Consider the following 24,824-nt stretch of genomic DNA (forward strand, 5'->3'; position numbering starts at 1 on the left):
TGTGATCTGAAAGAGCTGGCTCCTATTGCTGAGCTAAGCCATAAGATCTGGCTCACTTAAGAGAGCCAGAGTTCCAATCTCTACTGTCCTCTCCTCCTGGTCCGTGGCTCCATATCGTACACTAACACGTAGCAGTTGCGGTTCGATCCCAGCTTCCCCCAGGCCACGTGTCCTTGGGCAAAACATTTAAGACTAAATTGCCTCTCACAACTCTTCAGACAGTTTATGAATGTGACAAAAAAATGCTGTAATCAGCTCTGTATGAATAAGTGTGAGGGTGAATGTGACATATACATACATACCTATATATATATACATACATATATACACACACACCTATACACGCACACACATATACATAGAGGGGGGGGGGGGGGGGGGGGGGAGTGCTCTTTGTTGGATAAAGTTGAGGAATCCATGACAGAGTGTCATGATCTCGTGTTTTCATTTCCTGTTTTATTTTGAATTAGTTTGCACTTCCTGTTTCCCGGTCTTTTGTCGGTTTCTTTTTGCTTTGCCCGTGTCTCCTGCCCCTGTGTCATGTTTCCGTGTTTTGGTTTCCTGTTTTGTTCTGAAGTCCCTTCCCACGTGTTGATTCACTTCCTTTCCTGTGTCTTGTTTCTGGTGTCTTGTTTTTCCTGTTTCTCCTGCCCCTGTGATTGTCTGCACCTGTTCTTAATGTGTCTCACCTGTGTTCTATTAGCCCCGCCCACCTTGTGTGTATTTAGACTCTGTGCTTCCCTTTGTCTGTGTTGGGTCGTCTGTTGTGTTTCCCCAGTCTGTCTGGAGACGTCTGTTCCTGCTGTTTTCTCTGGTCTGTTCCTGCTATTTCCCCCGGTCTGTTTCTGCATTTTTCCCCCTGGCTCAAGTATTTGGATTACCTGTTTTTGCTACATCTCGTGGACACCCTTGGTTTGATTCTGTTTTCGTTTTATTATTAAATATCCTTTTTTCCCCAACATCTGCATTTGGGTCCTGCTTCCTGCTCAGCCCTGACAGAACGACCCAACCACAAAATGGACCCAGCAGGTGATTTTTTTGATTTGGATCTAACCCGAACCCTCCCCGTCCCCAGTCGATGGACTGATCGACATGTTCCCCGTCGGTGGTCCGGCTGAGATCTGCTCCTCCTTGTCTTCAGTCGATGGACCGATCGACACGTTCCTCGTTGGTGGTTCCGGCTGACGCCTGCTCCTCGTCCCCAGTCGATGGACCGATCGACACTTTCCTCGTCGGTGGTCCGGCCGACGCCTGCTCCTCGTTCCTCGTTGGTGGTCCGGCCGACGCCTGCTCCTCGTCCCCAGTCGGTGGACCGATCGACATGTTCTTCGTCGGTGGTCCGGCCGACGCCTGTTCCACGTCCCCAGTCGATGGACTGATCGACACGTTCCTCGTTAGTGGTTCCGGCCGACGCCTGCTCCTCGTCCCCAGTCGATGGGCCGATCGACCCGTTCCTCGTTGGTGGTCCGGCCGACGCCTGCTCCTCGTCCCCAGTCGGTGGACTAATCGACATGTTCCCCGTCGGTGGTCCGGCTGACGTCTGCTCCTCCTCGTCTTCAGTCGATGGACCGATCGACACGTTCTTTGTTGGTGGTCCGGCCGACGCCTGCTCCTTGTCCCCAGTCGATGGGCCGATCGACACGTTCATCGTCAGTGGTCCGGTCGACATCTGCTGCTCCTCGTCGTCCGTCGGAGGACCGATCGACACGTCCGTCGACGGTGGTCCGGCCAACGCCTGTTCCTCGTCGTCCGTCGGAGGACCGATCGACACGGCCGACGCCTGTTCCACGTCTTCAGTCGGAGGACCGATCGACACGTTCCCCGTCAGTGGTCCGGCCAGCATCTGCCCCTCGTCTCCAGTCGAAGGACCGATCGACGCATCCCTCGTCGGTGGTCTGGTCGACGTCTGCCCTTCCTCGTCTCCAGCCAAACTCTGCTCCTTCTCGCTGGTCGGTGGACCGATCGACGCGTTCCTCGTCAGTGGTCCGGTCCACGTCTGCCCCTCCACGTCGCCAGTCGGTGTGCTGATCGACGCGCCGCTCGTCGGTGGTCCGGTCGACATTTGCCCCTCCTCGTCCCTGGCCGGTCGGAGGGCCGGTCGACGCGTCGCTCGTCGGTGGTCCGACCGTCGCCTGCCCCACGTCGCCAGTCGGAGGGCCGATCGATGCGTCGCTCGTCGGAAGTCCAGCCGAACTCTGCTGCCACAACATCTTTATCTGAGTCTTACCACCACTACCGAAGATTGCTAAAAGCACCCTTCTTCTGTCTAAAAACATTCCAGAAATAAGGACTTCCCTGAACTTATTGTCAAATGTTAAAACAGAATTAAAATGCCAATATGCACTTTTGGAAATGATATCTCTGATAATAACATTACGCAACAGCAGGGAATGATCACTAAAATCGGCAGGTAAAATATTACAACTTTTAAAGACATTAAAATGATGTTTAAAACAATAAATACGATCCACCAGGCCATGGGAGTGGACCAGCTGCTGAGAGGCTGCATGAGGCTCTTCGTGATTGCGATCTAAAGATGCATTTTCAGTGCAGTTAAAATCCCCACCCAAAAATAAAAAAATCCTCTGATGCACAACCATTTAAAACATCATTCACTTTTTGGAAAAAAAAGCTTTCTCTCTGCACCAGTTGTTGGAATGTACAGATTTAAAAAAAACAAAAACAGATTTAAAAGTCTCGAACTGAGACATTAATAACAGCCACTCTGAAAACATCCATAATGAGTGAGGTATTATAACCAAGAAATAAAACAAATTAATCAATTAAAACAGCTGCCTCTCCCATCATTTATTGTTTGTTTTTTTTGCTTTCAGCACAAGTTTCTTTAATCTAAAAACCTCTTGATCGGTGAGGCCAGACTCCACTCTACGACTTATGTGGAGCCTGGCCGAAGAATAAAAACAGACCTAAGTCTGGGAAATGATCTCCTATTTTCATCCCGTGTTGGTTTTTTGTTTGCTGTAAAAAGCTCTTGATTTTTTCTGATTTGTAGAGTTTATTCTCTTGGCTGCTATTCAAACTACATATGTCGCTATTGTCTGACACACACTCATCACTTTCACTCTAATCTGTGTTGAATATTTTCTGCCTCTTTTCTTCCAATTCGTTAGGTTTCGCATCATTTGTGTTTTTAGTTTTCCTCCTTTTTGTTGCCGTCTTAGATTTTACAATTAATTCCTCCTCCATCTCAGCCTCTTCCACCTGTTCACTCCATAGACTCTTTTTAACGGTTTCACTGCTCCCTCCTTCCTCTATTTTCTGTTCATTTTCCTTTCCTTCACCTGCCTGTATTTCCCCCTCACCTGTCTTCACTTTCGCCTGTTCAATGAAAGAGATGGGGGGTTTCGAGTAGCGAGGGGCGGGAGGGGGCCCCGTCCCGAGCTGACCGAGGCCAACAGAGGGAAGGCGCAGCGAGTACCAAGTCCACGGCCCTGGGAAGCGGCGAGGTCCGGGCGAGAGGGCGCTGTAAAGCTCGCTGCTGGAGCCGCGAGCCACATTCGCCCCCAAACCTTTCCAAGCCGACCCAGAGCCAGTCGTAGTCCACCACTGGACTGGAGTATGGGACAACAGTTAATCTAGTTGTTTGGGGGCGACTCATCGACGCAAATTATTTGAGTTGACGAATTTATGTAGTCGATTATGTCGACTACGTCTACGAGTCGTCCCAGCCCTAGTTCAGAGTCCAGAGTTCTTGGGGGCAGAGGGGAGGGGTGGGTGTTGAGCTTCCTGACAGCCTGGTGAATAAAACTGTTTGCCAGTCTGGTGGAACGGGCTCGGAGACTCCGGTACCTTCTCCCAGATGGCAGGAGGCTGAAGAGGCTGAAGAGGCTGTGTGACGGTCGGCTGGAGTCACCCACAATGCTGGTTGCTTTGCATGTGAGGCGGGAGAGCTTTGTAGGTTAGGAGCAGGATTTTGAATTCTGTTCTGAATTTTACAGGAAGCCAATGCAGAGATGCTAACACTGGAGAAATATGCTCTCTTTTTCTAGTTCCTGTCAGAACTTGTGCTGCTGCATTTTGAATTAACTAGAGGCTTTTCACAGAGTTATTGGGGCATCCTAGCAGTAATGAATTAGAGTAGTCCGGTCCTCCATGTCTCACTTTTGCAGGAATGGAAGATTTGTTGTTAACGTTAACAAAATGAAATTTATCAGATAAGTAGGTCTTAAACCATTCTAGTGCTGTTCCTTTAATCCCAATGTGTTCTAGTCTCTGTAACAGAATTTTGTGATCGATGGTATCAAATGCAGCACTAAGATCTAATAGTACGAGAATAGAAACATGTCCACTGTCTGAGGCCATGAGAAGGCCGTTGGTAACCTTCTGCAGTGCTGTTTCTGTACTATGATGTTTTCTAAACCCTGACTGAAAGTCTTCAAGCAGACTATTCCTGTGTAAATAGTCACATAACTGGTTAGCAACAGTTTTTTCAAGGATTTTAGAGATAAAGGGGTCGTTTGATATGGGTCTATATTTAGCTAATATATCTGGGTCTAGAGTCGGTTTTTTGAGCAGAGGTTTAACTAATGCCACCTTAACATAGCCTTTTAATATAGATAAATTGATATGATCTACTATGGAACTATTGATTAAAGGTAATACATCCTTAAATAGCCTTGATAGAATAGGATCTAAAAGGCAGGTTGATGGCTTGGATGAAGTGACAAGTGAAGTCAGCTCAGCCAGATCTATAGGGGAGAAGCATTCTAAATATAAATAAGGCGATACTGTTGGTTCAGAGGCTACTGTACTGGACAGTGTTTCTGTGCTATTAGTGGGAAGAAGCTGATAATTTTTTTCTCTGATGGTATGAATCTTATTAGTAAAGGAACTCATGAAATCATTGCTACTTAGAGTTGGAGGAATAGACTGTTCAGTAGAGCTTTTACTCTCTGTCAGCCTGGCTACAGTGCTGAAGAGGAACCTGGGGTTGTTTTTATTTTCCTCCATTGGTAAAGAAGACTGAAGCGCTTCTAAAAGACTGAGCCTTACCTCCATCCTAGCAAACAAACTACACTTACTACAAGTATCACTATCGCTAAAGGAGGCAGTGGAGTAACTAAACATGGAGCACACAGAGCAGGAGACAGCAGGAGAGGAAGAAGCCATTGCTAGCTGCTAAAGCTAAGCTAGCTAAGCTACGATGTGGAGCACAGATTAGAGCGTGTAAACCGCTGTGAGTTAGCGAGCAAGTCGCTAAAAGAAGGAGAGAGCTGTGAGTGTTTAGACTAAACAAGGGTGAGTGGAGCGGATAGTTGTCCCAATAGTTAGAGGAAACCGCAGTGTTAAAGAGAGACGAGGAGGAGCAGTGGATAAACACGGTTCACAGAAGCGACAACAACAGGAAGTGACAATACGTTACCGCGAGAGTTCAGCCGAGGGTCAACACTCTCCATGTCTGCTCTGTTCTCAGCCTTAGATGAAGGACAGACACCCACACCCTAATACTGTACTCAACAGAATCCACAGAGACTTTAGAGACTGCCTGTATCTCATCCTCAAGACCTGCAGAGCTGGAAATAGAGGCTACATCCACCTCTTCCAAAGAAGCAGCGTCGGGAAAAGGACGGAAGTTCAATGGCATTATCAGGTTTCGATGCAAAACTTTCTCCTGACCAGTGGAGGCATGCTGGATCCTAAAGATGTGACAGTCCTCATTCTTCCCAACTGTCGTGGAAGTTTAACTCTTGTTTCTCAGGCACAAAGCAAGGCCATCTTATTTATGGCAAGCAGAAACAATCAGTGAGCAGCTGAAGTCTCTCTCGAGGTGTCATAGTCTCGGGGAGAGGACGACATTATAGCTAAATACACTACAGAGACCGGGGATAGGCAGACTATCTTGGGACGCCAAACACTGTGAACCTGTTGACCTGTGTAGCGAATTGGAAGCCTCCTCAATATTGAGCTCTTATAATAAATACTTCTGCTTAAGACAACCAGGGTTTTCGTCTTCCTGATTCAGCATCCACTCTATCAATTATTCTATGTCATCTGGTGTCATGAACACCATTCCAATATAACAATAATTTATAAATTTAAAGTTTTATTCTTTAATTGCTTTCCCTAGTCTGTGTTTGATGGAATCATAAATTACCTTTTAAAAAAATAATAATTTGAGCTGAAAAACTACATTTAGTAGTTTAATCCCATTGGGATTGAACATGCCTTTGTGGAGATGGTGTGCTCTGGCAGTGGTATAGATTGAGACTGCAATATGTCCTCTCTGTGAGAGAGATTGCTTCCGGTTCTGCCTTTGCCTGAGTCCTGCGCAGGTAGATATCCAAACGTGCGGCTGTGCTCATCGGGGTAGACGTGCTTAGGTGTCTGAAAAAGGGCAACTAGGCACAGCTTAAAGCATTGGTGAGCCTGCGTCCGTCGGGAAGCCCTAGGCCTGTTTTTTGTATTTTTTATTTTGTTCTTTTAGTTATGATTCTGAACAGAAACCTAGGTTTTCAAGTTTTTGTTAAGAGACACCACAGAACTTGTATAAGAGCTCATCTATTCATTTAGTGTTAAATGTAGAGACCTATTGATGCAGCAGCACTTTTTATCATGGAGAAATTTATGTTGTCTATTCCATTGTAAAACACCTGCATTTTATGAAGTGCTGCCCTCTGGTGGTACGAGAAAGAGGAACGTGCAGCAGGCTTGTTTGAAAATGATCTGGTAGTGTTTGGCCCTGATATTTGACTTTGTAGATAAAGATACATGTTTTCAAAATGTTAATGTTATAGTTAATATTTCAAGTTTAGAGAACAGAGGAATGGAAGGATCCCTGGGCTTCGAATTTGTGGCTCTTCTAACAAATTGTTTTTGAATTATATGAAGTTTTTGTAAATGTGTGGGATAGGTACTGAACTATAGTATTATGTTAATAAGCAGGATCTATTTAGATATTGGCTGATTTTCCTCATGATTCCCACAGATTTTTTTTGGACACATAATCAATTTGTTCTTTCCAACAGCATCTTTCATCAACAATTACCCCCAAGAAGTGATAGGAAGATACTCTATTGATTAAATTGCCTTCGATAGAGAGCTTGGCTTCAAATATAATGAAGTTAGTTTTTTTAATATTAAGTGTGAGTTTGTTTAGTTAAAACAATTGTGGGGGAAAGCACTCCATTGTTAGCTTGATCAATGAGAGATTTAAAAAGCTTGAGAGAAAGACTTAGATTAGTGTCATCTGCAAATAAAATAGGAAATAAGGAACAAGATACAAAAGCAAGATCACTGATTTAAATCAAAAATAATAATGGATCGAATGATATGATACGAAACAGAAACGCTGATATATGCAGGTTGATTTGGTTTAAGCGACCTGTCAAAGTGACATTTCACTGAAATGAAAATATAATATAATCAAACAACTTAAATAAAATAAGACTGAAATCCTATAATATGGGCGATATCTTACAATTAGCACATTAAGCCTTTTCCTTCTTCTATTGGGAAAACGCTTAATGTAAGATAACGTCCATAATTCTAGGATTTCAGTTTACATTTTTTCACAGGTGTAAGCATTAAAGACAAAGCATATATCGGAGAAATGTGGTGATAATTGATCACTGCTATAGCACTAGGGATCGACCGATACAGATTTTTTAGGGCCGATGCCGATACAGATTTTTTTTTCATCAGCCTTAGCCGATGACCCATACGGACTGCCGATTTTCTTGAGCCGATATTTGGAGCCGATACTACTTTTGCTCTCTCAATTTAATAGTTAAATAGAATTAAATTCAGTGGGTTGTCTCGTCTGATCTGGGGTCTTAGTCAAAGTGGGGTTATGTCAACCCCATGGTTGGCCAAGGCCATGGCTCGCCTCGGTGGGTAGAGGGAGACGAGGCTCACGTCGCTCTGGAGCATCTCGGGAGTTCCCACCCGGCGGGCATGCAGCGCGGCAGCCTAGGGCAGAGGCACCGCGACGGCGCTGGGTAAATGGTTCCGGAGAGAGCGGGGCGATGCCGATACACGTAAAAAACCGCAAACATCGGTCGATATATCGGTCGAACACTATATAGCACATTAAGTGACGTTGAGCCTTTACACGTTAAACTTTAAAGTGATGTCAGACTGTTCCTGGTGCTGAATGTGTGATGAAGTAAATCACACCGCACTGTTCAATCATGATAATGAGGAATTTGATCAGTGTGTTGATTATTGATATAATAAAAGAGATATAATTTCGTTTTTGTTACTATTTATCGCCAAAGTCCCCTTGTGTTTTTCTGAATTCCGTTGTCAGGTTTCGATTTCAGAGAGAGTCGAATGGTCCACCTCACGTCAAACTCAATCTGACAGTTTTATTACGCCAATAAACCCCCCCTCTTCCTACTTTCCCCTCCGACTGCATCTGCAGCCCCCTGCATCTTTCACAGGGCTTTCAGCTGTTTGAAACATTTTTCTCAACATGGCAAAAAGAGTCAGTGTCGATAATATCGTTGTTGGAGTGAGAGGGAGACTGGAGGTGGCGAGGTGATCTCCGTTGGCCACGATGATCAGCGAGACCCCGGTGACGGCCTTCAATGCTGGCTGGTCTGCTCCGAAGAAACGAATGGTTCAACCCGAGTGCATCTGCACACCAACCTGCGCTGACTTCCTATACAACATGTTCTCCCCCTCGATATGTGCACTTCCTTCCGGTCACGAAGCAGTTAATTCATTCATTTATCCATTCAACAGTTTAATTATACTCTACTTTAAATCTTAGCCTATACCAAGTGTGAAGACAGAGTAGACGCTAGAGCCGTGCACATATGACAAAACAGAACTAAATGTCTACACAATTAGATTTAAAAGTCTCAGATCCGTGTTTGGAAATGAGTTTTGGTTTAGTTTTTATGTTGAGAATTTGTGAGAGTAGCTCTCAACAGAGCTGAACCATAAATGTAGTGTTCATTATCGGCATACAGGCTTCTTCACAAGACTCTGTAAGCTTTCAACTACTTTGGTTTAGGAAATGAGAAGTGACAAAAGTCTACCCTCTTCTCTTATCATTTAACAACATTACGACCCCTCAGCCCCCCGGCCTCTAGATTTCTTTGAAGATTTAAACAATTCTTTAAATAATCTGCAGAATCAACAAGGTGCAGGGAACCCCGATCCTCAACCCCCAGACTCTGCTACTGTAAATGATCAGGAAACAGCGCAGCCCAGCTGTTCTACTCATAATGCAGTTGATGCAGCTCACCATGAACCATCAACAACTAGACGCAAGAGATTTAACAACGTCAAAATTATTCAGCCTCTCGACATTGTTAGGCGTGAAGAGGAGCTTAATTTTGCAGAATATTATTCTAGGGTTATGGGTATGTTGGAGACTGCTGCCGAAAGAGCTTTTCAACAGACGGGTCGACAAGACGTGGTGCAATTTGAGCTGAGAGGTGATAATCTGAATCATGACACCTCTGTCATCTTGAGGGGAGGAGGGTGACCGCGATTTGCTCTATTCTTTTATTGACTGCGTTGTGCAATCAAATATGACCGTCAGCGTCAACAGTAATCTGCATGTAGTAGTGCAAATCATAAGACACCCTCATGGTGCAAGTAAAAGACTTTTAGCAGAAACATTAGTCAGCGAAATCTTGAAACAGAAGAGAAGTTTTCTATATGTTGTCGATAATGAGCACAACAGTCTGTGTTTTGCTATGAATTTAGCTCATCTACTCAACCCTAACATCACAGATAATGAAGCGCTAACGATTGGTGAAAGCATGCAAAATATCGCGGGAATGAGCGATGACACTGAAATTGATATACCGAAATTTGAAGCCTAACTCAACTGTAAAATTGTTGTGTTATTCAGGGCGGATGCTAAACGCACTCTTTCTAAATTTGTAACCAACAGCCCTAGGAAAGACGATACTCTGTTCCTGTTTCTGCATGAAAACCACTATTATGGCATCATTAGCGCAAAAGCATTTCTCAGATGTAAAAATGTGTGTGATTATTGTTATGAGGGGTATAACAATCCGGTAACGCACAGATGTCCGGGTCATTGTAGCGTGTGTTTACACCCGAGTTGCACCTATCATCCCATACGTGCCTTAGTCTGTCCTGAGTGTAATAGAACGTGTCGCTCACCTTTGGGTTTTAACATCCATAAAGAGCCAAAAGACAGACCCCTGGTTCAGAAACGTGTTAGTCAATACGACATCTTTAAAAAATGTCTAAATTGCAACTGGCGTTACTACGTCCCCCTGACCAGTCAAATTAAGCCGCACGAGTGTTCAAAGCTAAAATGTAAAATTTGCAGCTGCACTGCTGAAAACGAAGCCCACCGTTGTTACATACAGCCATTGAAACCAGAAAAAGAGTACACAAGAAATTTATATTTTACGATTTCGAGACGTATCTAGACGCGAAGGGTGTGCACGTCCCTTTTCTGGTATGTACACAAACGCTGGACGGTAAAATTTGGTACGCTTATGGGGAAGATTGTGCTGTACGCTTCATCCTGCATTTCAGGAGGCCCCTGTTCAAAAACTCTGTTTTCATGGCTCACAACTCCCGAGGCTTCGACAGTTACCTACTCATCAAAGCTATGCTAACGTTAAACATGCTTCCTGGTCTCACCATGCAAGGTAGTAAAGCGAATGATTGGCGACGGTAAGAGGGAATTTGAAACATGGTACGAGACGGTACGTCACGGTACGTTTCATTTTAAAAACGAGGCCGTTCGTTACTGTCAAACAATGTGGATATTCGCCTTGAAGCCTGCTGCATTTTCAGAAAGGGCTACATCGGCGAGACAGGTGTAGACCCTTTCAGCTGCGTCACCATCGCATCCGCCTGCATGAAAGTGTTCCGTACAAATTTCTTAGCAGCAAACACGCTCGCCATCCCATCACCAGATAGCTATCGTAGACAGTTCAAGTACACGCACAGAACCAGGGGGAGAAGGCCGTAGACAAATACTTTGTAGATGGCTACGCAGAGATGGGGTGTGTGAAATGTGCATGGGAGTTTCTGGGATGTTTTTATCACGTTTGTCCCTCATGTTTCCAGCCTCACGAGACCTGTCCTCTGACCGGCAAGCCGTTTGAAGAGTTGCATGCACTCTGCAAGGAGAAATTGCAGACGTTGCGCTCGGTCCACGGCCTACGAGTCTTTGTCATGAGAGAACATGAGTGGCTTCAGATGACAAAATCAAACCCAGTGGTTCAGGACTTCCTGAAGCGTTACAACCCTCCGCAGCCTCTCTACCCGCGTGATGCTTTCTACGGGGGAAGAACTAGCCCTGTCAAACTCAGATACACAGCAGCTGCTAATGAAACTGTACAGTATGTAGACGTGACTTCCCTGTACCCTTATGTTAACTGCACGTTTCCATAAATCATCGACACTGATTTCAAAGAGCCTCAAAGCTACTTTGGTTTCATCAAGGCTGTTGTTTACGCTCCCCCGGGGCTCTTTTTCCCTATTTTACCTTACAGAACAGCTGCGGGTAAACTGGTGTTTACGCTCTGTCGCGCATGTGCAGAACTGAATTACCAGGGAGCGTTTGTGTGCATGACGACGAAGCCAGGGCTTTCACGGGTGTTTGGGTGACACCTGAATTTAACAAAGCTCTGGAGCTGGGTTATCGTCTAGGTAAGATCACTGAAGTGTGGCAATTTGAGCAGCGCAGTGATTCTGTCTTTGTAGACTTTATGCACACTTTCCTGAAGGGAAAACAGGCAGCCTCAGGTTACCCCGCCGATGCCGTAGATGAGGAAATTAGAGCCCAATACATCAGGGACTACAAGGCCAATCAGGGTATTTTGTTGGATGATGACAAAATAAGTCTGAACGCTGCTAAAAGACAAGTGTCAAAGCTGTGTTTAAACAGTTTCTGGGGTAAATTTGAAGTAATCTGAACGAGACGGTTCTAGTCAGCGAACCCAAGGAATTTTTTGGTTACATGTTTTCTGAGAAATACAATGTAAAATACTTTGCATTCATCAACGACGAAACTGCTCTGATTCAGTGGAGTCACGGTAGTCTTTACATTTCCCCACCAAACAAGACAGATAACGTGTTTATCGCAGCATTCACCACTGCATACAGTCGTCTAACTCTGTACAGTTATCTTCAGCAGCTGCAGGATCGAGTTCTGTACTTTGACACAGACAGTCTAATCTACGTCAGTAAAGAGGGTGAGTCTCAACTCAAACTAGGCAATTATCTTGGGGACCTTACCGACGAGCTGAAAGGGGACAGTATCGTTGAATTTGCAGCAGCGGGGCCTAAAAGTTATGCCTACAAAACAAAAAACTATCGGGTTTCGATGCGTGTAAAGGGCATTACACAGACGCACGAATGAGGCGAAAGGATTAATTTTGACAGCGTCAAAGAGCTGTTGGAAGGGTTTGTACAAAACAATGCCACAGAAGCTGTACTTGAAACCCCTCAGCACAACATTAAACGCGATAAAAAGGGCTTTCTTCTGAAAAATTTGTCATTTCAGAAGAAGATATGCGTTGTTTGACAAGAGACGCTTGCTCTCCTCGGGTGAAACTTTACCATTTGGCTAATAAAGGAAAGAAAAAATTAAATGTCACACACCCCTGAAGAAATTGATTTTGATCCCCGATTGCAGCTGCCTTTTTCATGTCAGATTGTGGCTGATTTCAGTGCCTGAAAATATTGTGTGGATATACGTCATTTCAAAAGCTGACTTCCCACAGCCCTGCCAAATCAACATGTTGAGCCAGATCTGTGATAATTAGAAATGGTATTATTTTTAAGTACGCTGAGACTAGTGTTTGAAGGCAGATTGACGTAAAAGGCCTTTCCCTGTGATTGATCCATGGTGCTCTGATGCTGAAATTCACTCACCCTGCGGGTTTTATACATTCATCAGATCATTGGTCGTGACCCAGGAATTAAACTTTTCTGGCCAATTACTCCATTTCACTAATTTCTGTTTCTCCCCTCTGACGACGCGCTCATCAAGCACATGCTCCACCGCGTAAATCTTATCAGGAGCCACATTTACTTTTTGCAACTCTGCTTCATAAAATGCACCTTTAATGGGCTCTCATAATAAATACATAATCTTTGAGTCTGTAGACTGGAGGAAGACGTGGCACACATTCATGCACCATAAACACCTCTTCGGTGAAGCTCTGTTCGTATTTCTTATCAAACACACCCCTCACTTTGAAGATTCATACAACATCTCCCGGCTTAAAATTCATCTTTAACTTTTCGCTGTAGCGTACAGCGACGGCTCCGTTCAGGTTTTGAAAAACTTGGAGGGTATTTTCGACCGCCGCCTGCATAGGTGCCATTTTTATACTTTTATGATACCTATGATTATATTCGTGAACCAAATCCTGCAAAACATCCAGGTACCTGCGGGTGTTTTTAGCCGTAAAATACCTCCACATTCTAGTTTTTAATGTACGGTTAAATCTTTCAACCACTGAGGCTTTCAGATCACTGAATAATTCCTCTTTTCTTTAACACGTTCTGAAAAGTCTTGTTGAAGAATTCTTCATCCGCATCTGTTTGTAACTTTTCAGGAGTCCCGCTGTCTTCAAAAATTGAGTCAAACACTCTGGTCACTTCAGTTCCTGTATTTTTCTTTAAAGACTTCACATATGCCTTTTTGGTAAATACATTGATGACGGTTAATAAATAATTAAAACTGTCATTATACTCGCTCAAGGCCTGCATGTCGCACAAATCAGCCTGAAATTGATTGAGAGGTCTTGGTACAAAAACTCTGTTTCTAGGAAAATGTATTCTGGCTGGTTTATGCAGTGTATAGGTGTCCTCCTCTGATAGAAAATCTTTGACTCTTGCCTTATCCACTTTTTCTCCAGTCTCATCTTTCAAAGCTCTGACGAGTCGTTCAACTCCACGAGGCTTCCTGGGTGTGAAGGATCGTAATAAACTCTTTTCATGAGACTTTTATCAGACATGGTTCCTCTAACCCTCGCAGACAAGCACTGAAAACATATAAGAGACGCAGGCTTTTTTTATTCATCAACATATTTTATTCCGAAAAGTTTCATACAATTCACTGCAAACGAATATTGAAAGACATTTTTTTTTCATACTTTTAAAATACTTACACCAGCTTCATCGCTGCGGATCCTACGCTTCAAGGGTCTTCTGGACGGCGGGAATGAAACGATTAGTCAGGAGTTTGTTCGCCTTGTGAAAGTTTGTGTAATAATAGTCTGGGGCATTCTCCAAACACTCGTGCTGATTCTGACTCGGGTGGTCCACTTGACAACCAAAACAGCTTTCCTTTCTGAAAATACGCAAAGCCTTGCTCAACAATTTCACCGTTTTTTGAAGCTGTTGTTGCAGGTGACAGCCGCTGCTGCTGCTGCTGCTGCTGCTGCTGCTGCTGCTGCTGCTGCTGTTGCCGGCCTCAGAGGAAGCCGACTCACGGTTCCAGAGTGGAGAGACTGGGGATGGTTCTTTGCTGCAATGAGGACCATGACCACAGACGCGCAGTATATCGTCGCCGTCATGCTCCTCATCAGACACGGTGGTAGATGCCGGGGATGATGGTGGTGTCAGTTTGTCTTCAGAGACGGGTGGAGAGGCTGGGGATGACGGCGGGGTAGGAGGGAGATTTACTCTTACCCCGCCGAGTAATTGATGAATGAATCGATGTTTCGGAAATGCCGGCTTCAGGGGGCGGGGTTCTCGTATGTGACGCTGGAGGAGGAGGAGTTCTCAGACGACGTCTGACTACTCTCGTAGAGTTCTTTAATCTCTTTAAGGCTCTGCTTCCCATTCTAATTTTACAGAATCTGGGAACCACAAGTAGTCCTGCGTTTACAGAGCGAAGTGATCTATTGGGATGATATGAAAATATGAGCTCTGATGTTTAAGTACTCTTTTGAACAGACAGCTCTCCCACAGAGCCTCTGAGGCTCTTATTACAGTTTTCCTGAAGCCTGGAAAAGATCCGGTGGATTGCAGCTCTTATAGGCCTATTTCTTTGCTGAACGTGGACATTAAGATACTCTCAAAAATTCTGGCCTCTCGAATAAACACCAAAATATCAGATATCATTTCAAATTATCAAACCGGTTTTGTGAGAGGCCGTCACTCATTCATTTACATTCATAGACTCCTGAATGTGATGCATTCTCCGGCATCTCGGGATGGACCTGAGGTGGTGGTCTCCCTAGATGCGGAGAAGGCATTCGACAGAGTAGCGTGGTAGTATCTTTTTACTGTACTGGGTAAGTTTGAGTTCGGTCCGAAATTGATGTCTTGGGTTTGTCTATTGCATTCATCTCCAAAAGCTGCTGTAGTCACTAATAAATTACATTCACAGTATTTTCCTTTATCTAGGGGTACGCGTTAAGGTTGCCCACTTAGCCCATTACTGTTCATTTTAGCGATAGAGCCCTAGTCAATTAAACTTAGAACTACACCGTCCATACATGGCATTAGAAGGAAGGGGATGGAATATAAAGCTTCCTTGTTCGCTGATGATCTCTTAATTTTTTTATCGGATCCCCTATCCTGTAAATCTGAACTTTTGAAGATTCTGGTTGATTTTGGCAGTTTCTCAGGTTATAGAATCAACTATTCAAAAAGTGTTTGTTTCCCTATCAATGATAAGGCTAAGCAGATTCCAGACACAGACATGCCATTTTGTATATCACACTCTGGTTTTAAGTTTTTAGGAATAAATATCACCCCTTCTTTTTCTGATTTGTTTAAAGCCAACTTCACACCTATTATGGAGAAACTAAAAGCTGACCTCCAGAGATGGAGTGCTATTTACCTTTCTTTAGCTGGAAAAATCAACTGCGTCAAAATGAATGTGTTGCCTAGATTTTTATATTTGTTTCAAAGTATCCCAGTTTTCCTACCAAAATCCTTCTTCCGTTCAATTGATGCGCTACTGAAAGTTCAAACTTGGATGTCATACTAAAGACTCCCTTAACTTTAAAGGGCCAAATCTCTAATTTATATAATTCAATTATGTCGTTTAGCAGTGTATCAACAGACAACATCAAGACAAAATGGGAAGAAGAATCAGGGACAGTCATTTCAGATGAGACATGGGTAAGAGCTCTTAGCTGTGTGAATGGAACCTCTTCTTGTGTACGTCTGAATCTGATTCAATTCAAAGTTGTCCACCGTACTCACTTTAGTAAGGTCAGACTTGCCAAAATATACCCTGAACTAGATGAGACGTGTGATCGCTGTAAAGCCACTAACGCAGACTTAGCTCATATGTTTTGGTCGTGCTCCAAGTTGGGAGAGTTTTGGAAATCAATATTTGGGATTTTGAATGTGGCTTTTGGCCTAGATCTACAACCTAGCCCTTTAATGGCTATATTTGGAGTAAGAGGAAATGACACTGCGATAGCCATTAGCAAGAAAAATGGAGGATACTCTTGGAATGGAATTACAATTACCACCAAAGGCATCAGTGTGGCTTTCTGATATGATGATGTTTTTAAAAATTGAAAAAGTTAAATACTTTCTTAGAGGATCAACCAAAAATTTCTACAAAGTCTAGGACCCTTTCCTGGTTTATTTTGACAAACTTGCAACACTCCCCTCTCATTAGTAAATAAGCTTCAATGTAAACCACAAACACTTTCATCTAAGGAGGAACCCCCCCTTTTATTTTATATATATATATATATATATATATATATATATATATATATATATATATATAAATATTTATTTTTTTAATTATTTTTTTATTTATTTTTAAATATAAGATTTGTGTGGATTACACCTCTTTTATTTACCTTTGGTTTAGATAGTTGAAATGGTCGTGGGGCAGAAACAGTTTCTATGGGGTATTGTAAGGGGGGGTTGCTGTAATAGAAGTGCAGAGAAGCGTGTAAGACTGCAACTCTGGACTCTTCCTGGTCCCAACTCGGAAATGTCACGGGTTTGACCGTCTAGGTAACCGAGTCAGGTTCCTACAAATGAGAGCTGCGCCATCCAAGGTTGGATGAATGCCGTCTCTCCGCATCAGACCAGGAATCCTCCAAAAGGTGCTCCAGTTATCTATGAAGCCCACATTGTTATCTGGACACCACGACAACCAGTGGTTTAGTGATGATGTACGGCTATACATGTCATCACTGTTCAAGTTGGGCAGGGGTCCCGAGAAATCTACAGTCCGACATTTCTTTTGCATAAGTACACACTGAATCAATGTTCATCTTCGTGACCTCCGATTGGCATAATCGGGTGTCTTTACTGCCGACGTGAATAATAATTTTACCATTTCTACGTATATCCTTAGCCAGCAGTTTTAAGTGGAATTCAACGTCGCCTGCTCTGGCCCCTGGGATACAGGCTGTGGTCGCTGGTTTTGCTAACTTCACGTTCCTCAGAACAGAGTCGTTGTAGCGACCCTGCAGGAGTAATGGGATGGAATGATGGGGAGTTCATGGGGGAAGGAGTTGTCCCTAGTTCAGCTTGGTAGGCCAGTTTGGGATGGGGGGAGGAGAGAGGTAATAAAACCCAGTCCTCCGGTTGAAACGTCAGTCACGGTGTCCTCGTCATTCTGCTAGCTAGCCCGCATTGTTGGGCCGCAAACGCTACAATATAATTAAGAGGACCTCCACCTATAGTTTTGCAATTTTCCCCCAACAGAGGGAGCTACATTCACAAATAAAATTAAATTTACATGCAATCTCATGATGATCAGTGATGGATCTCCCTGCGTCAGCGATGTTACATGGAATTTTTTCCCCTATTTAGTATCTGATTTATAATTGACCAAGTTTCTTTGACATAACAAGATGATTCCTTGAAGAATTTTTCTTTGCTGCTCAGAGGTGATTATATTTTTCTTTCTGTATATTATATATATAGAAAAATTTATCCAGATGTTTAAATAACTCATAAGACAACCTGTCTCTCCCCAACGTAGAATTTGACCTATACATAATTGCATTCTTCAACTCTTTAACAGTAAAAAAAAAGATTAATAGGATTATCATTTTCCAAACTCCACTCCAGCTTCCACTGATTAACTGCCATCAACTGAGTCCTCTTCCTACACCTCTCTACCCCCAGGCTCCCTGCCCTGTGTACCGCTTGAAAACTGTCAACACACCTGCCTTACTGGAGTCTCAGGGCTGCGCGTACCACAAAACTTCCTCCAACTATTTTACTACTCATACTACTTTATGACTCTTCTTGCTACTGCCCTAAGTGTTACGTTTGAAGGAGTAGGACCCATTAGCAGAGTGTTAATAAAAATTATTTTAATTAATTGAAAAAGCAAACAGACTCACAGTCACAAAAACAACAAAACAGATTGGAGCAATCCTCAGGACTGGGAGGACAAAGACTAAATACACAAGGGAAGTGTGAACACAGGTAAGACACAATAGGAACAGGTGTGGACAATCACAGGGCACGAGACAAGAAAAGTAAAGACAGCAGAAACAAGACACAGGAAAAGGAAGTGAAACAACACAAGTTAAGCGACTTCAGAATAAAACTGGAAACTCAAGAAAACACAAACACGGGATAAAAAAAGGTAACTTAACTAAGGCAAAGCCCAACTAGGAACTTAAAGATACACAATGAATGTAAAATAAATAAAAGTCCACTAGTAACTAAAGTTCATGGGGCAGAGCCATGGCACATAGTAGCTTATACTCCATTGCATTAACCACCAATGTTAATAGCAACGGGGCACCACCTGGAAAGTGGGACCAATAACCAAATAGTCAATTCAGTCTCCAGAATTAAGGGTGTTCACTCAAAATGTTCACATCTGGTAGATGTGCATATGGAGTGAGTTGAAGATGTGAATCTGATCGCTGACTCTGCCAAACAGCCTTTATCACAATGTACATGCAAATAACACAAAACAAACGTCCTGAACCACAGCCGCCCAAAAAATAACTTCTCTTTAAAATATAACAACATTTATTAACTTTAGCAATATCACAATACAATCAATGTACAACCAATACTACTTTTATCAACAAATGTCTGAAAGACAACAACAAGCAAGAGTGTGTGTGTGTGTGTGTGTGTGCGCGCGCGTGCGTGCAGATCCGTGCGCAAAAGGGTAGGAGGAACAAGATGGCGGTTGTGACCTGGGAAGTCACGTGGCACCATAAAAGGTGGGGCGTGAGACCTCAAGTCAAACAGCGGCTACCTTAAACATGTGTCTCTAACAAAGGAGAGATCGGGGACGAAGTTACCTTCAGACCAGAATCTCTCAAGCACCCACGAGTGTGTGTGTGTAAATGTAGCGGCTCAGCTGATGAACTGGTTCAGCTGCGTGCACGGTTCTAGAGTAATTGTCGTGGTGGACGAAGATGATTTTAGAAGTGGTTGCCTCCTTTGTTGGACAGAGAAACCCACCTGATCAAAGCTGTTCTTGTACCTGGAGTGCGATGAGCGGTTGGCATGTATGTAGAAAATCGACCACACTTTTTAGGATCTATAGGGAATGCAAGGAAATGGAGCCGCCTGCCCTTTGATTGGACTGATTGGCATTGAAATTAGACTCAATCAGATTAAGGGCTGAAAGAAAACTGGAATAGATGTGGTGGAAAACTGAAGACTCTGTCCAGAAGAGTACAGCTACTGCACAGAACCCTCAAACTCCCAGGACTCAAGGACTTGAGATTGTGGAAGACATTCACATCACCCCTGTGGGGGTGAGAGGGAGAAATTTTATATATTCAGTGACACATAGAACATATTGTTGGCTGGTAGTTGTTGATAATGACAATCAACACCAACGCTACAGTCGCCACAGTTGGCCTCATGGTTAGTGCGTCTGTCTCCCATACCCGAGGCTGCAGGTTCAAGCTCAGACCAGTGCAGTCAAAACATCAACAACAACAAAGTGAGAGTCAAGCTTTCCCCAAAATGGTCGTAGTCGTGCCTCTCGTGATCACTTACTGCCCAATTAAAGAGGCAGTAAGTAAGCATGACCAACTCGATTAAGAATAAGTGTTCTTCCCAAAATGCTCTGCAGAGGTCAAATATCTCATTAGGCCAGGGAATGCCTCAAGATACAGAAGGTGGATCTAGAAAACATCACTGGAAAGAGTGGCATCTGAAATACTTTGCTATGGCTGCTGCCATGGCAACCTGCCAGTGGGTGGTTGCGAATAAAAATAAGATGTTCCTTTATTGATCCCCTGTACATTATGTAAGTGTGTATTTACAGTGTGTGGAAACAGGAAACAGTACATCAGGCCTTATGCAAGAAATGCAAGTATAGAAACACAGGATAATAATGCATTAAGACACACTGATAAAAAGTGGGAATATTCTATTTTTAACACAGTGCAATATAATTATTGACTGCCACTATCCCTATTCTTAGAAAAGGGTTTAATATTATTGGTGAGGGCTTTGACCTTTGACATCTCCCCTAAAAGTGACAAACAAGGTTCCCTCAGTATATCAACCCCGATGACTGAGGTCAAGGATCCTGCAGCCTTTCTTTCTTAAGGAAATCAAATGAATACACTTCCAAAGCATGTGCATAATGTTTCCCACTTCTGGTTTACACCTGGAACATTTAATTTACATTAAGTTGGACCTAAAATCAAATCAAATTGTAATTGCCTGTATATTCTCTTTCATAGTATCATGTTCCCTGCAGTCATTGACAGTCACTTAACTGAGATCAATCATGTGTGACAGAGACGAGATTATTTATCAACTACCAAATCACCCAGTGGTAACATAAACGCTGGTGAAATACCTTATTTTAAACTTGACACTTTTTCTGTCTAAAGCATTGAAATAACGATGATACTGCACAGTACATTATAGTCATGTCACACTATCAAATGGGTAGCATTCCCAAATAAAATCATTCATCCATCCGTCCATTATCAGTACCGCTTATTCATATTACCATCACAGGGCAACATTCACAATCACATTCACACCTGTCTCCAGTTAACTTGCATGTCCGTGGGAGGAAGTTGCAGTAGAATAAAAAAAGAATAAAAAAAGTAGAATTATTTGATCTATAATAATCAAATTAATCAAACCAACTCCCTTCTAAGTCATCAACCAATTTATAGCATCTCATTTTGACAATATGAAGATGTCCTTGCATTGCCTGTTCTGTTATATATCACACTGATGTTTCCTCTCACTGCTGGCCTCTTGCTTTCCTCTCATCCTCTACTCTGTCACAGAATAAATAGAGGAAATTTAATTATTTGAAGAGAAAATAAAAGGGAAAATGCGTGGGTTTCAGGTTTTTAAAACAATAGCTAGAGGGAAAGATTTATTTGACACATACTTTGATATTTTTTGGTCCATGTCCCGTCTGCTAACAGAGAGGAGCCGAGGTTTATGACCTATACTGCAGCCAGCCACCAGAAGGCGAGCAAGATATTTTGGCTTCAGCTTTGGGAGCTGTCATGTCATCCATCTTTATATAGAGTTATTGGTTTTACAGTAATACAATCATTACAAACGACTGTATACTAACATAGTGCACACATTAAAATTCAACAAGAAAAGTTTTTGTTTTTGTTGTTGGGCAATTGTCATTGGGCAACAAGATAGTCTGTTGTTTGTTACTTCAATTTCTGAATTTAGTGTTAAAAGGCAGCACATGCAGGATTAGTACTGTGTGGAAAACAGCGAAAGTGAACTTTAAACTCTCTTAGTCAGCTGACAAGAGATAAACTACTGAATGGGGCACAGCCAGAAACTTTATCCACATTAATTTCACACAAAAGAAAACAACATCCACCATCTGCAAACCGCCAGCTCCTAAATTAGAAAGCCCAAGAAGAAGTGAAAACAGACGGACAGATCTTGTGGAGGGATCACTTTTAAAAAAAGAGTCAAGTGAACAGACCGCAATCTGTCATTGGGTGGCTTTTCAGGTTCCACAATAGAGTTTGAGAGCGGAGCGACAGGCAGGCTGGTAAGGCCAGGTTGTATTCAGGAATGTCAGCACGTAACAGGTTGGTGAAGAGAGAGAGATGGAGGGAGTGAGCCAAACAGAGGAGGGACAAAGAGCAGAGAGGGAGAGAGTCATAAATACCATAATTACAGCTTAGGCAGAAATAAACGACGCACTCTCCTGGTTCCACAGGCTGCCAGCGTCCCACTGACACCACTCTTTTCTCTGAGCTGCTGTTTGAACTCTATTGTACTTGGACTTATTTTTCAACAGGGTTTTTGTCCATCATTATTTCGAGATATGGATTTGCTCCTGGATTCTGGCTAATTATGAGAGATTTCTTTCTCCCAGTTTTCTCTAAGGCAAACCGGATTTTAAACTTATTTCACTCACCAAAAAAAGTATTGGGAATAATTCGTCATGTCTGTGACTGCCCTGTTCAGGGGCAAGTGGGGGCAGAAGACCCAGGAAACCCCAGAGAAGCATCCAGCTGCTGCGCTTCAACCCAGTCAAGAGGAGAACGATGACGAAGATGACTCTAAAGTTGGTTTCAGTAGAGAGACTATCCGCAGGAACTCACGCTTTTACCGGTCAATGAGGAAAAAGAGGATGGTGTCATCTGAACAGCCAGACAGTAAGAGGAAACCAGCCCTTTCACATTGTATTACTGCTGTGTAGTTAAGCAGACATTTTTGGCCCTGAAACTTTATGGATTTTAACCAAGTTGCACTCATTCAAAATATTGCATTAACAGGCTTCAGTGAAGCGTCACGCTAGGAATTTAGTTCAGTCTCTGTCTCAGTAATGGAGTTATGTTAGGTACTGTATACTGAAGCCCTATATTGTTGTCCAATTCATGCAGGTGTTAGTGAAAGTGGAACAAAGGCTTGGTAGTCCTATGCTTTAGGAGAAACCTACATAACTACAACCTGAGAAACTGGTTCCGTTTAAACGGCACAATACTATGGACAATATGTGTAAGTCCCACAGGTCAATGTCTCACCTGAGGATTTCAAAGAACAGACTAAAGTTCGCATGTTGCTGATCATAGGGTCGGAAAAGGAGTTGGAAATGCCGACCAACGTCAGACTTACAGATCTGTACTCAACAGCCTTTAAGAGGCCCAATCACAGAACATAAATATGGAGAAATAGTGATGAATCATTTTCCCAAATGTATTGAATTTTGATCCTGTACATAAGTCAGTGTTCTCTACAAGAGTGCACCCTGTTCATAAAGCCACACCAAATGCAACAATAAACAGTCGGTGCTTAGACTTTGCCCGGCATCTCAGATAGGCCTCTACAGGAGGGATCAGGGGACTTATTAATACTTAACAACCTGGAACTAGTCATGTGTTTTTTCAGAGGTAGATTCCTGATCGGATCACAAATGTTCACATGAAATGATGATAACTTATGATTATTGATAAAGATGCTATATTGCATTGATCATTTGCACTGATTGATGGCCAGATGCTTTGCCCATAACTAAGTCTGGTTCTTTTAGAGATTTCTTCCTGTTAAAAGGGAGTTTTTTCTCTCCACAGTCTCAGGGCTGCTCATTGAGGGAACTGTTGTGTTTCTCTGTATTATTGTGCGGTTTCGACCTCACTGTGTAAAGTGCCTTGAGATAATGTATGTTATGATTTGGCGCTATACAAATAAAATTGAATTGAAATGGAAAAAAAATATTAATGATAAATGATAATGCATAGGAGATGTACACAAATTAAGTGTAGTAAGTGAGAATTACATCTTAAAAAAACATACAATCTGATATATAATATGTTTATTTATCAGAATAAAAAGAGAAGACCATTCTCAGTGTCTCTTTGAGTTCCGTAGCCTGCAGGACAGGAAAAGCGCTAGTCTCACTCAATCGATGATGTCCGGCTTCTCACAACTTTCTGATTTATATTATGTAAGTGTTTATTTACAGTGTGTGGAACAGGAAACAGTATATCAGGCCTTATGCAAGAAATGCTAGTATAGAAACACAGGATAATAATGCATTAAGACACACTGATACAAAGTGGGAATATTCTATTTTCAACAGTGCAATATAGTTATTGACTGCGATTATCCTTATTCTTAGAAAATGTTTAATATTATTGGTGAGGGCTTTGACCTTTGACATCTCCCCTAAAAGTGACAAACAAGGTTCCCTCAGTATATCAACCCTGATGACTGAGGTCAAGGATCCTGAAAGCCTTTCTTTCTTAAGGAAATCAAATGAATACACTTCCAAAGTACGTGCATAACGTTTCCCACTTCTGGTTTACACCTAGAACATTTAATTTACATTAAGTTGGACCTCAAATTTAAATCAAATTCTAATTGCCTGTATATTCTTTTTAATAAAATCTTGTTCCCTGCAGTCATTGACAGTCACTTAACTAAGATCAATCATGTGTGACAAAGAGAGAATATTTATCAACTACCAAATCACCCAGTGGTAACATAAACGCTGGTGAAATATTTTATTTGAAACTTGAAACTTTTTGTTTCTTTTGCCTCTATGTTTTTTTTCTGTCCAAAGCATTGACAATAATGACGATACTGCGCAGTACATTAAAGAGTTATCTCACAATATCAAATGGGTAGCATTCCCAAATAAAATCTTTCATCCATCCGTCCATTGTCAGTACCGCTTATTCATATCACCATCACAGGGCAACACACAGAGACAAACAGCCTTTCACACTCACATTCACACCTGTCTCCAGTTAACTTGCATGTCCGTGCATGTACTGTGGGAGGAAGTTGGAGTAGAATTAAACCTTTGATCTATAATAATCAATTTAATCAAACCACCTCCCTTCTAAGTCATCAACCATTTTATAGCATCTCATTTTGACGTTATGAAGATGTCCTTGCGTTGCCTGATCTGTTATCTATCACACTGATGTTTCCTCTCTCTTGCTATACTGACCTCTCTGTTGAATTGC

General features: G+C 42.7%; 1 protein-coding gene across 2 annotated transcripts in view; it reads left to right on the forward strand.

Annotated features, from left to right (window-relative positions):
- Positions 1-21,960: 21,960 nt before the first annotated feature.
- Positions 21,961-24,824, forward strand: part of ngef (neuronal guanine nucleotide exchange factor) — a 28,888-nt gene continuing 26,024 nt past the window's right edge. The window contains exon 1 of one of the 2 annotated variants that reach the window (XM_035622821.2): positions 21,961-22,508. In XM_035622821.2, the coding sequence (XP_035478714.1) occupies positions 22,295-22,508 (214 nt within the window). In that variant the 5' untranslated portion in view covers positions 21,961-22,294. The remainder of the gene's footprint in view (positions 22,509-24,824) is intronic. The other variant, XM_035622822.2, reaches the window with a different exon arrangement.

The sequence above is a fragment of the Scophthalmus maximus genome, chromosome 11 (assembly GCF_022379125.1).
Source record: "Scophthalmus maximus strain ysfricsl-2021 chromosome 11, ASM2237912v1, whole genome shotgun sequence".
Classification (NCBI taxonomy): Eukaryota; Metazoa; Chordata; class Actinopteri; order Pleuronectiformes; family Scophthalmidae; genus Scophthalmus; species Scophthalmus maximus.